The sequence below is a fragment of the Sciurus vulgaris genome, assembly GCF_902686455.1.
Source record: "Sciurus vulgaris genome assembly, chromosome: X".
Lineage (NCBI taxonomy): Eukaryota > Metazoa > Chordata > Mammalia > Rodentia > Sciuridae > Sciurus > Sciurus vulgaris.
The window spans coordinates 70,955,609-70,968,283 of record NC_136471.1 but is presented as its reverse complement, the minus strand read 5'-3'; the positions used below and the strand labels follow the sequence as shown (position 1 = coordinate 70,968,283).

Here is a 12,675-nt window from a genome sequence, read left to right as displayed (position 1 = left end):
ATATCATATTTCTCTAATTGTAATAAGAAAAAGTAAAGCGACAACCTAGTAAATAGTTGTTTTAAGTCATACAATCATATAATCCTCTAGTTTTATTCAAATCGGGATAGATGGTAAGACAGCTAAATATGTTACATTATTGATACTCAAAGCTGATACAAATATTGAGCTGACATCAGTGTTTCTCAGTTCTCTTCCAGCTTGAAGATTCCATTATCTATTCCAAATTCATGGCTGATGAAATATAAAGAACCATTAAGTTAGATTCCTAAGTGTTTTCATAGGATCAATAATGGGCAAAATAGCCAATCAGGAAAGTGAACTTTCAGTCACCAACTGTTTATTTCTCTATGATAAGCAGATGATACAACAATCTGGTTGAGTTATTCCTATTATGCCTGGACACAGAATACATTCTGAACAAAAGTTTTTCCTAATGAATTTCTTTATCTACCCTGCACCTCAATAGTGATTCACACTGTTCTGGCAATGACAAAAACATTTACCAAGAGATACAATTCCCTTATTTTGTATCTATTGACACATAACAACCTTTATTAACTAAGACTTCAAACAAAATTTCTGAACGATACAATCCTGAATTACAGTCTATCAAAAAGAATAAATGTACTGACCTTTTCATAGTATTTACTGCAACCAAAACCAAAAAGCAACAAATGCCCATGAGAATCTGTACAGGCAAAATGGTTTCCGTCTGGTGAAAATTTACAATCAAACACTGCACCATGGCCTTGGCCTTCAATCTGAAATTCAGAGGAGTCTTTTTAAGTCATCTTATGATTTGTTCTCAAATAATAAGTAGGAGGTAATTTCTCTTTGCTAATACATTGGATGCTGTGATGCATTAACATCACAATGCACGCTCTGGCTTCTGTGGTTAGAACCCTAGAGAAATAGCAAAACTGAAAAAAAGTAGGGAGAGTAAAATTGCAATGGATGGAAATGATCATTGCTAGTAACAGTGCACTCTGTGAAATTACCAAATGGGCGATTAAGGATATTTTTAAAATACTTAAATGTAACCAAGTTGACATGAGTGCTATCTCAAAAAGTTCAGCTATTTTCTTCACATTTTAAGAGAAATTCGATTAAGCCTTAAATTAACCATCCTAAAATTAAAGCATACAAATTAATTTTAATAACACAAGACAGGGTACTATTAATGCTCTGCATCTGCATAATGTCTTTTCAAGTGGGCTCAAAGGCCAATCAACAGTTTAGAAATGTTGTCAGAACTGTTCTTAAGAAAATGACAATAAATACAGAAAATATGGTAGAAAGTAAAAACAAAAAGCCCAAATAGCCCAATCGATAAATGGACTCAGAAACTGAACAGACACTTCACAGAAGATACATAACTGATCAACAAATAAATGAAAAAAATGTTCAACATATCTAGCAATTAAAGAAACGCAAATCAAAAATTACTCCAAGATTTCATCTCACTCCAGTCAAAATGGCAATTATCAAGAATAAAAGCAACAATAAATGTTGGCAAGGATATGGGGAAAAAGGTACACTCATACATTGCTGGTAGGACTGAAAATTGGTGAAACCATTATGGAAAGCAGTATGGAGATTCCTCAGAAAACTTGGAATGGAACCACCATTTGACCCAGTTTTCCCACTCCTTGGCCTATACCCAAAGGACTTTAGCATACTATTGTGACGCAACCACATCAATGTTTATAGCAGCTCAACTCAAATGGCTAAGCTGTGGAACCAACCTAGATGCCCTTAATAGATGAATGGATAAAGAAAAAGTGGTACCTATACACACTAGTATCACTTAGCCTTAACAAATAATGAAATTATGGCATTCTCCAGTAAATGGATGGAGCTGGAGAATATCATGCTAAGCAAACCAAGCCAATCCCAAAAAAATGAATGGCCAAATGTTTTCTCTGATATGTGGATGCTAATTCACAATAATGGGGTGCCTAGGGAAGAACAGAGGTTACTTTGGATTAGGCAGAGTGGAGTGAAGGGAGGGGAGAGAAAGTGGGGGTAAGAAGCATGGTAAAATGAATTGGACATTATTACCCTATGTATATATATGACTACACAATCGGTATGATTCTACATCATGTGTAACCAGAATGAGAAGTTATGATTCATTTATGTATAATATATCAAAATGCATATATGCTGTCTATATAACTATCATGTATAACTAATTGTAACAAAAAATTTTATCAGAACTATTCTTAAGGGACACTAAATATGATACATATGGTAGAAAGAGGTAACTCTTCAGTGTTTTCTATGATTTATATGAAATAAATTTTAAGAGCATCCCTATCTGCAGATCTATTTTTTTTCAAACTGCTAACTAAGCCATATGAGGGTTACCAGAGGCAAATTCAAATATTACAGTCACTTGTATAATTCATAAATTAGGATCATATATTAAACAAAACTTTTGTCATCTTGGTTAGGTGTTAACTACAAAGTTAACAAATTTGAGTTTAAGGAGTTTAGAGTTGGGAACCAAAATTTGGAAAATACTAACACCAAGATAAAGGAATCACTATGAAAGGTTTGATTCTCAACTGGCCTTCTTATAAGGCTTTGAGTTACTTTCTGAAGTACTTTAGCAATTTTAACAGAGATAACAAGAGGTTTCTTTTAAGAGATAACTAAGGATAACTGCCAAGTTATGACATAAAAGCAGTCAATTTTAATATAAAATAAACACGGATTTCCCTTACCATGTTAAAGTAATTCCGAATTTTGGTCCCTCGATCAAGGTCCCAAATAAATATGTTTCCATCATGACCCGCTGAAAGAATAATCCTTGGATCAAATGGATGTGCTTCCAAAACGAATACTTCATCATCATGACCCTGTGTTAAAAATCAATATTAAAAATTAAAAGCAACACCAAGTATCTGATATATTTGATCAAAATATCTTGGGCATACTCTCAATGTGCTTCAGATGAATTCATGCATAACAATTTAATAAATACCATTTACTACATAGCTACTACATGAACAATACAGTTCACTTTGACTTCCTAAAATATATGTAACTGCTGATTCTATAAAGTATACAACACACAGAAGACTCAGGAAAGTATTTACGCTCATTGAACAGGACCTTAAAATGAAATTTGGATATCTGGGAATGTACTATTTAAAAGGCAAAAAAAAAAAAAAAAAAAAAAAAAGTGGCAAACAAAATCTTTCATTAACATCTAACTCTGTCACAGTGGGAACAGATAAACATTCATTGTTCTTCACTCAGCATTTTCTATGACTGATGTTCAAACTGTAATTTGGGAGGCCCCATGACACACATTCAAATGGCAAAGCTTAGTGATTCTGTTCTATGTCTACTTTTAACCTGGGGGTTCCATTTAAGATGTTACCTGAAAAATATAGTTTTCTGCTTAGAAAAGTGAATTTGAAAAGTAAGGCTGGGTATTATATGCTTCCCTGTAAGCAAATCAAAGTATATCAGTATATACAGACCTTAGATCCAAAGGAAAATAATGGATCCTAGACATGTTTATACACACAGCCAATAAGTCAAAAATGTTTACAGTTTTAAAAGGTTCTACAAAGCCCCAAAAATAAATAAAGCAGCAAAGAATATGCAGCAGATATGGAACATACAAAGTCTAAAATATTTACAATCTGGCTTCGCAAAGGAAAAGTTTGCCAACAGTTGAATTATATCATTGTCATTTCATTAGACTTAACTCCTGGGAAGAGGACATAAGATGAACAAGAGACCCCCCCAAGACTTAAAAAAGCATACAGAACATCCTGAAGCTGCATTTCACTTGGTAATATGCCAACACATTATACATCAGGAGCTTCTAGAAGTGATCATACACAATGAACCACAAAAGTACAATTTATCCTCAAAAATCATATTAAAAATAATATTCAACCATGTTACTATTACGGAAAAATTACACCTTATTAAAAACCACTAGACTGGCTCAAAATGCAGTGTTAATATATGAGTAGGTAAATTTCCTTATAATAAATACCATTAGAACTCAAAGTTTACCAAATGTCTTCCAGTGACTATTGAAAACTTCCTTCTATAATAAAATCTTTTATTCGATCATCTATTTGATACAGAAAATATTTCCTCAATTTCCTTTCCAGTAAACCATAAAATTACTTTGTTAAATTCACATGATGATGACAAAACTATGCCAGTGTACACTGGGGAAAAGTCTTAAGTGGGATATTCTTTGGTGGGCGCATCCCTTAGGACAGGCTATAGTCAATGGTTCATGGGGAATAAAATATAATCAAAATCAATAATATCTTGCCTATAATCTCAGCAACTAGGACAGGTGAGGCAGGAGGATCCCAAGTTCAAGGCCAGGCTCAGCAACCTAGCAATTTATCAAGACTCTTTCTCAAAATAAAAATAAATAAAAAGGGCTGGGCATACAGTTTAGTGGTAAAGAATACCTTTTTTCAATCCCCAGTTTAAAAAAATTAATACTATCTTAAGATTTATCATTTGACATATTTATACTTACTAAAACACTTCTAGTTCCACCACCAGCATACAAATCTATATTGTCATGACTCATCCTGGTTACTACCCTAGATTTCTATAGTCTACCTGCAGTCATTCTTACCCAATTTCAATTTATTTTCTCTACTGTATCCAGAATTACAATGTTATTTCTCAAAAAGCAAAACTCACATATTATTCTTTTGCTTTAAACCCTTGAAAGGTTTCCTAATGGTCTCAGGATAGAGTTACAAGATTCTGAATGGTCTGGCCTCTATCTACTTCTCCAGTCTTACCTGGTGAGAGTTTCTGCTCTCTGTATGCTCTCCAAATTGGCTTCCTTTCCATTCCCCTCCACCTAAGGACCTTCACACATGCTGTTTGAATTCCTGGAAGGACCTCCCATATGTAATTTACCAAATATGTACTGGCCACTTACTATGTAGATGCCACAAATAAATAAACATGAGGAAAATATCGGTTATTGATAAAAAATAATGAAGATAAACAAGGAATAATAAGACGAAGACTGGGAGACTATCTTAGATTATTTGATCCGGGAAAACAAAACAAAGAGATGACATTTAAGCTTTGACCTAGGAAGTTCATACTTATGTTTCAAACCTTAACCCAGATTTCATTTCCTCAGCAACTTTCTCAGAATCTCCCAGAGCATATTCAGTCACCCTGTTAGAAACTTATATTATTATCTTGCATTTTTCATTCCTAACAGTTATTTAATTAAAAGTTTTTCTCTCCTAATAGACTGTAAACTGAAGCAGGGTAGGACTTTGAAATTTACCACTTATTCCTTCCTAATGCCTAGTTCTAATACCTAATACCTAATCCAGTGCCTGCAGATTTACAAACAGTCAATTCTACAATTTCTGCAGTAAAATTCAGTGAAAAGAGATCAATCATGAGTCAGCCCATTGGAAGACTGTCATCAAGCAGAATCTAAATTAAGGTATGTAAGGAAGAATTTTACACCTATCTATAAAACCAATGGCTATAACATGGCCTTAAATTTGTGATTTTGGAGATACAGATCTGCACTGGTTGATACTGTAGTTAAGCATTTGAAATGTGGATAGACTGAATTGTAATGATCTTCAAAGTATAAAGTACTATACTTACTATACTATAAGTATAAAATACATGCTAGATTTCAGAGACTTAGAGTGAAATAAGAATATAAAATGTTTCTATAATAATTTATATATTAATTAGAAGTTGAAGTGATAGTAGTTTAAATGTACTGGGTTAAATAAAATATATTTTTTAAAATTGCTTTCCTTTTATTTTTTATTGTGGTTGCTAGAAAAATTAATATGACATGTGATTTATGTTAAGTTTCTGTTGGACTTTATTGACACAGGCACACATTTTCTAATAAAGATTCAAGGAAACAGTATAGGTTTTTTTCAGGCATATTAATAGAAGCTTATATCAGGGAATAGGGAAAACCAGAAATAGGTAAGCACTGGCTTAGGAGATAAAAGCAGGAATCTAAAACTCCACTAATACAGTATTAGGGCTTTGCTTAGGAACGGGGACTTGGGAGGTATACAATAGATAAATTGGAAATCCTTCCAATATTAAAACTTGAGAAACATCAGAGGCTTCATACTAAGATTATGTTACACAGGAGTCAAATAAGGATGATATCACGGCATACTACAAAGAAAATTGAGTTTCTAGTCTAAAACCTGTCATTTACTGCTGTACATATAGCAAACATTTCTTCTCCCCTTTAAATGATTATGAACTGATAACTAAAACAGACAGGAAATAAGGCTTATAAATTGAATATAATATGAAGTCAATCTATACCAAGACAAACTGACAAACATCAGTACAACCCATCAGATTTCTGCTATTAATTGTATCAGTGTTTCACACCAAATACTGCAGACTATTACTATGACAAATACTGTTTTAGAAAGAAAAATGAAAAAGGACCTTTTTCTCCTTCTATTTCCTCTTCCTTTTGCATAAACAAATCATTGAATATAGAATATACAGGATATCCATGAAATATTAACAATAAATTATCCTAACACTTATAGAAGGAAACTACCTCAGCATCATGAAGGTTATACATGAAAACCCCAAAGCCAACCTCATAGTAAATGGAGAATACCTGAAAGCATTTCCTTGAAAATCTGGAACAAGATAAAGATGTATCTTTACATTACTCATTACTATTCTATTTAACATAGTGCTAGAAATTCTAGCTGGAGTAATTATACAAGAGAAAGAAATACAGAGCATAAGAAAATAGGAAAGAAGTCAAAATACCATTGTTTGAAGATGACATGATTTATTTATTTATTGGTACCAGGGATTGAACCCAGGTGCACTTAACCACTGAGTCACATCCACAGTCCATTTGGTATTTTATTTAGAGACAAGATCTCACTGAGTTGCCTAGGACCTCGCTAAGTTGCTGAGGCTGGCTTTGAACTCATAATCCTCCTGCCTCAGCCTCCCAATTCGCTGGGATTAAGGCATGCACCACCACACCTGGCTTTAGATCACATGATCATATACCTAGAGGATTCAAAACATTCCACTAAAAGACTGCTAGTGTTAATTAACAAATTTGGCAAAGTAGCAGGTTACCAAATCAACACACAAAAATCAACAGCTTTCCTATATAGGAACAACAAATCTATTGAGAAAGAAATCAGGGAAACAATTCCATTTAAAAGTACCTAGGAATAAATCTAACCAAGGAAGATAAATATCTCTATGACAAAAACTACATAAAACACTGAAAAAGAAATTGAAAAAGACCTCAGAAGATGAAAAGACCTCCTGTGTTCATGGGCAGGAAGAATTAATATTTTAAAATGCCAAGAGCCGGAGGCCGGGAGGGCTCCCGCTGTCCAGGGGCTCAACATCCTCTGTGCCTGTGTAAACAGCAGTGCTTCCCGAGTGACACTTCCTATTACATATTTATCTGAGGAAACTCGGTAGTGAGTCTGCTCAGAGGTTTCTCTGAAACAGCGAAGGCAGCAAACAAGGTGTGAATCTGACTGAGGTACTAGTGGATGAGCGATCTGGATGTCCTATACTCCAGTGCTGATTAAAGATTCCTTCCATTTGAAAGATGGTGCTGTCTAGGAGAGCACTGTGCTCTGAACAGGTCTTGAAATGCCAGACAGAGCTGACTTCTTTCCTGTATTAGCAGCACCACTTTTTAGGAGCAGAATAACTACAATTCCCAGAGCACAGAAGGACTGAGGAGGAAAGATGACCCATTTCAAAATGAATTACATCATAGGTCATACTGTTGTTTGAGGGCTTGGAGAAAGCAATTTAGAAAACTACTAATGTTCCCTTGGTTCACTCCTTTCAGTAACTAGATTCAGAAGCTCGTCATATCATCAAAAGCAATATACAGATTCAATACAATCCCCAACAAAATACCAATGACCTTCTTCACAGAATAAGAAAAAACAGTCTTGAAGTTCATTTGGAAAAATAAAAGAACCACAATAGCCCAAGTAATTTTAGGCCAAAAATGAGTGTCAAAAGCATCACCATAACTGACCTCAAATAATTCTACAGAGCTATAGTGACAAAAAGTGGATGATACAGGCATAAAAACAGACATAGACCAATGAAACAGAAGATAAGACACAGACAAACCCACACATCTACCGTCATCTGATCCTTGACAGAGGTTACAATAAGATACATTGGTGAAAAGACAGTCTTTTTACAAATGGTTCTGGGAAAACTGATGTTATTCATATATGGAAGAAACTAGACTCATCATCCACTGTGAACAAAAATCAGCTCCTAATATATCAAAGACCTAAGAATTAGACCAGAAACTATGCAACTGTAAGAAGAAAACATAGGGTCAACACTCCAGCTTTTAGGCACAGGCAACAACATTCTCAGTAGGACACCTAAAGCTCAGGAAATAAAGCCATGAGTTAATGAATGGGATAGCATCAAACTTAAAAGCTTCTACAAAGCAAAGGAAACAATTAGGAATGTGAAAAGAAAACCCACAGAATGGGAGAAAATCTTTGCTAGCTAATCTCTATCAGAGGATTAATACCTAAAATATATAAAGAACTCACAAAAATTTACACCAAAAAAATCAAATAGCCCAATTAATAAATGGGAAAATGAATGAAACAGACACTTCTCAAAGAAATACAAATTCCAACAAATATATTTAAAAATAAACATCATTAACAATTCCAGAAATGCAAATCAAAACTATACTGAGATTCCTTCTTGCCCTGGTCCAAATGGTAGACATCAGGATCATAAATAATAATAAATGATGAAGAGGATGAGGAGAAAAACAAACACTTTCATACTTTTGGTGTGATTGTAAATTAGTACAACCACCACGGAAATCAGTATGGAGGCTCCTCTAAAGAGTAAGCACAGAAACACCATATGACCCACCCATGCCACTTCTCAGAATTTACCGTAATTAATAAAGGTCATCTTATTACAGTAATACATGCATATTTTAGCCACACAATTCACAATAACCAAACTACAGAACCAGTCTAGGTATCCATAGATGGATGAAGGGATACAGAAAATGTGAGACACATTTTATCGAACCATAAAGAAAAATGAAATTATGGCATTTACAGGAAAAAGTATGGAACAAGAGACCATCATGTTAAGCAAAATAAATAAAACTCAGAAGGCTAAGGGTCCTATGTTTTCTTTCATATGTGGAAGCTAGAAAGGAAAAAGGAAAATAAAGGTGGGGGGAAATCTCATGAAAATCAAAGGGAGATTAGAAGAAAAAGATCAAGGTGTGATAGGCAAGGCGTGGGGAGGGAGTGCTAGGGAGTGATATTGGTCAAATTATATTGTTATATTACATGCATGTATAAATATTCAACAACAAATCCCATCAATCTGTACAGCTCTAACATACCAATAAAAATGTGGGAAAAAGCCTAACCCTTGCTAAAAACAGATTCACACATATCCTTTAAAGCATACTATTTACCATAATAAATATTAGACTTAGGATCTTGAGAAGATTTCAAACCTGTTTTTAGTGGTATATCATGTGTCAGCATTATTTTGCTGATCTATTAAAAGGTTTCTGGAATAACTACTTCTCCAAGGGCTAATAGTCATAGAATGGAAATTGCAACTTAAATTTCATGTCTCCTACAATAATATACTTTTATCCATTAAAAATTATTTTGCAGGCTGGGGATACAGCTCAGTTGGTAAGAGTGTGTGCCTCACATGCACAAAGCCCTGGCTTCAATCCCCAGCACCATAAAAACATTATTTTGCAATGGGGATCCTCAATATATTGCCCTTATCAGTCTTGATCTAAAGGGATCCTCCAGCCTCAGCCTATGGAGTACTGGGAGTATACCTGTGCACCACGGTGCCAGGCTTAAAGAATAAATCTTCATTTCCTTTTTGATTAATTTATTTGTTTATGGTGTTACTGAGGATCCGGCCTAGGGCTTTGCACATGCTAGACAAACTTTCTAACACTGAGACACAGTCCCAGTCCCTGATCATTTTAATGACTCTAAAAATAAAATACTCACAGATAAAGTATGAAGAAGTTGCCCTGTGATAGAATTCCACACTTTCAAAAGGAAATTGTTCACTGCAGTAATAACTGTGGTATCATAACGATCCCAGGCCACCATAGTCACCTTCAGTTTAGTGACTTTGTCTTCTCCTGATGGTAAATTATTCCTAAACAACAATTTGCAATATTCATACCTTGTAAATTGTTAACAAAGGTGCATGCAAAATAGGAAATTATGACAAATTATCCAGGCATATATAACTGGTTAGACTAAAAAAAATCCTCAACTATGCTTTAAATATTATGAAATAAAAGATTAAATAAATATACCTGCATAAGGAAATACACATGTGCTTATTTCAGGGAGGGAAGAAATCTATTACTATCTTGAAAAATAAAATACAAGGTTATATTGACTATTGGACAATATGAAAATGTATAATGGTCACTGGATTTCCTTCAATATTATTTTTTAAAAATGAATAGGTCCTTCTGGGCATGGTAAAACATGCCTAAAATCCCAGTGACTTGGGAGGCTAGAGCAGGAGGATTACAAGTTCCAGGCTGGCCTCAGAAGCTTAGTAAAACACTGTCTCTAGTTAAAAAATAAATAAATAAAAAGAAATGGGGATATAGTTCAGTGGTAAAGCACCCTGGGTACAATCCCCAGTAACCAGCCCCTTAAAAGCAATAAACTAATAGGCCTTATTATAACGAAAACAGTAGATAATTCATTAACTTTTTTTGTATTGTGAATTTAGCCCAAGAGTGCTTTACCATTGAACAACACCTCAGCCTTTTAAGTTTTTATTTTGGAACATGGCCTCACTGAGTTGCTTAGGGTCACTCATTAAGTTCCTGAGGCTGGCCTCAAACTTGGGGTTCTCCTGTCTCAGTCTCCTGAGACTCTGGGATTACAGAAGTATACAATAGCATCTGACTTATAACTTTTGATTTAATTGAATGGGGCAAAAACAATTGTTGGCAATGACTACAGTCAATTCCACATTACTATTAAGAAGATAATTAATATCAGGCTCATACACTAAAGAAATTTTATTGTCCCAAAGAGATAATTATATATCTTCAAATCAACAGTTAAGATGATGAAACAGCATGTTGATTAAATGTACATATAACACTAAGTTGGTGTGCTATAAAGTATAATAAAGGTATATTCAGAAAGTTAAGAGAAAAAGCTAAACATGATGGTTAATAGGGACAACCCTCATAGTAGAAGGTAGTAAAGATGGATATTTAAAAAGTGGCCTGTAGAAAACTATAAGGGAGAGAGTGACTCTGAGCATCAACAGAGCACAGAGATCTTAGGGTCACAACTGACCAGAATTTTTGATAAGTCAGCAATGTTCTAATCTATCGACAAAAGACAATTATATTGGGGACAAAATAAGGATGCAAAATTCATGTGAACCAATTAACTTCAAAGTAGTTATTAACATAAAATATTTTATTTTCATTATTAAATGTCAATATTGGGCTGGGGAGATAGCTCAGTTGGTAAAGTGCTTGCCTTGCAAGCACAGGGCCCTGGGTTCGATTCCAAGCACCACAAAAAAAAAAAGTCAATATAAAATATATACTATGCCTTATAAGAAACACTGCAGTATCTAATATCTGTTCTTACCCACTCATTTTAGTAGACATATCTAGCACTATACTCTTCCATTCTTGTTGCTGATATTGCCAAATTCTTGCTGTTCCGTCTCTACTTCCACTAACAAATCTTAAGCTGGAAAGAAAAAGTTAAAATGACCTTGTTACTTTTCTCCAAAATGAGAAACACTTTTTCTCTTATTAGAAAAGTAATACATTCATCTCACACACTACTGGGGGGGATGTAAAATGGTGCAGTCTCTTTGGAAAACAGTTTGGCAGTTTCTCGAAATGCTAAGCATAAAAAGTTACCATGTGTCCCAGCAATCCTACTCAGTTACACTTTGAAAAAGAAATAAAAACTTAAGCCCAAACAAAAACATGTACATGAACGTTCATGGATGCATTATTCATAATAAGTCAAACACTGCAAAAGAATGAAGTAATGATAAACATTGCAGCATGGCTTAATCCTGAATAAGCAAATAAAGAGAGATGAAAGGTAGATTAATGCATGTTCAGAATTGTAGAAAAAAGGATGGAGGATTGGGACTGACAGTTGAACAGTATGGGCTTTCTTTAAGAGATGATGAAAAAGTTCTAAAATTAACTGTACTAATTATTGCACAACACTATAAATAAGAGCAATGAATTCTATATTATGTGAATTATATCTCAATAAAATGTTATTTAAAATAATATATTTATTCATCTACAATTCTGTTACTGTTAACACTTTAATTTCTATTCTTTCAGACTTTATTAAATACAGATTGTATACTTACATATTTTCCCTTAGATGAAACAAAATTACACTACATGTTTTCCGTAGCTTAACTGAATTTTGTATATCTATTTCTATGTTGACAAGTATAAAACTAGTGCTTAACTATATGGATATTATAAAATTTTTATGTAATCAATCTTTGAATGATTAATAATTACATCATTTCTCATCTTCAACATGACAATTAATGCTGTAATGAACATCTCTACCT

At 33.9% G+C, this 12,675-nt stretch overlaps 1 protein-coding gene across 3 annotated transcripts in view; it reads right to left on the bottom strand.

Annotated features, from left to right (window-relative positions):
- Nucleotides 1-12,675, bottom strand: part of BRWD3 (bromodomain and WD repeat domain containing 3) — a 136,634-nt gene that overhangs the window by 48,829 nt on the left and 75,130 nt on the right. For all 3 annotated transcript variants that reach the window (XM_079123009.1, XM_079123010.1, XM_079123011.1), the window contains exons 13-16: nucleotides 11,709-11,813; nucleotides 10,077-10,230; nucleotides 2,733-2,867; nucleotides 636-764 (exon numbers count right to left, since the gene is read on the bottom strand). In XM_079123009.1, the coding sequence (XP_078979135.1) occupies nucleotides 636-764; nucleotides 2,733-2,867; nucleotides 10,077-10,230; nucleotides 11,709-11,813 (523 nt within the window). The remainder of the gene's footprint in view (nucleotides 1-635; nucleotides 765-2,732; nucleotides 2,868-10,076; nucleotides 10,231-11,708; nucleotides 11,814-12,675) is intronic.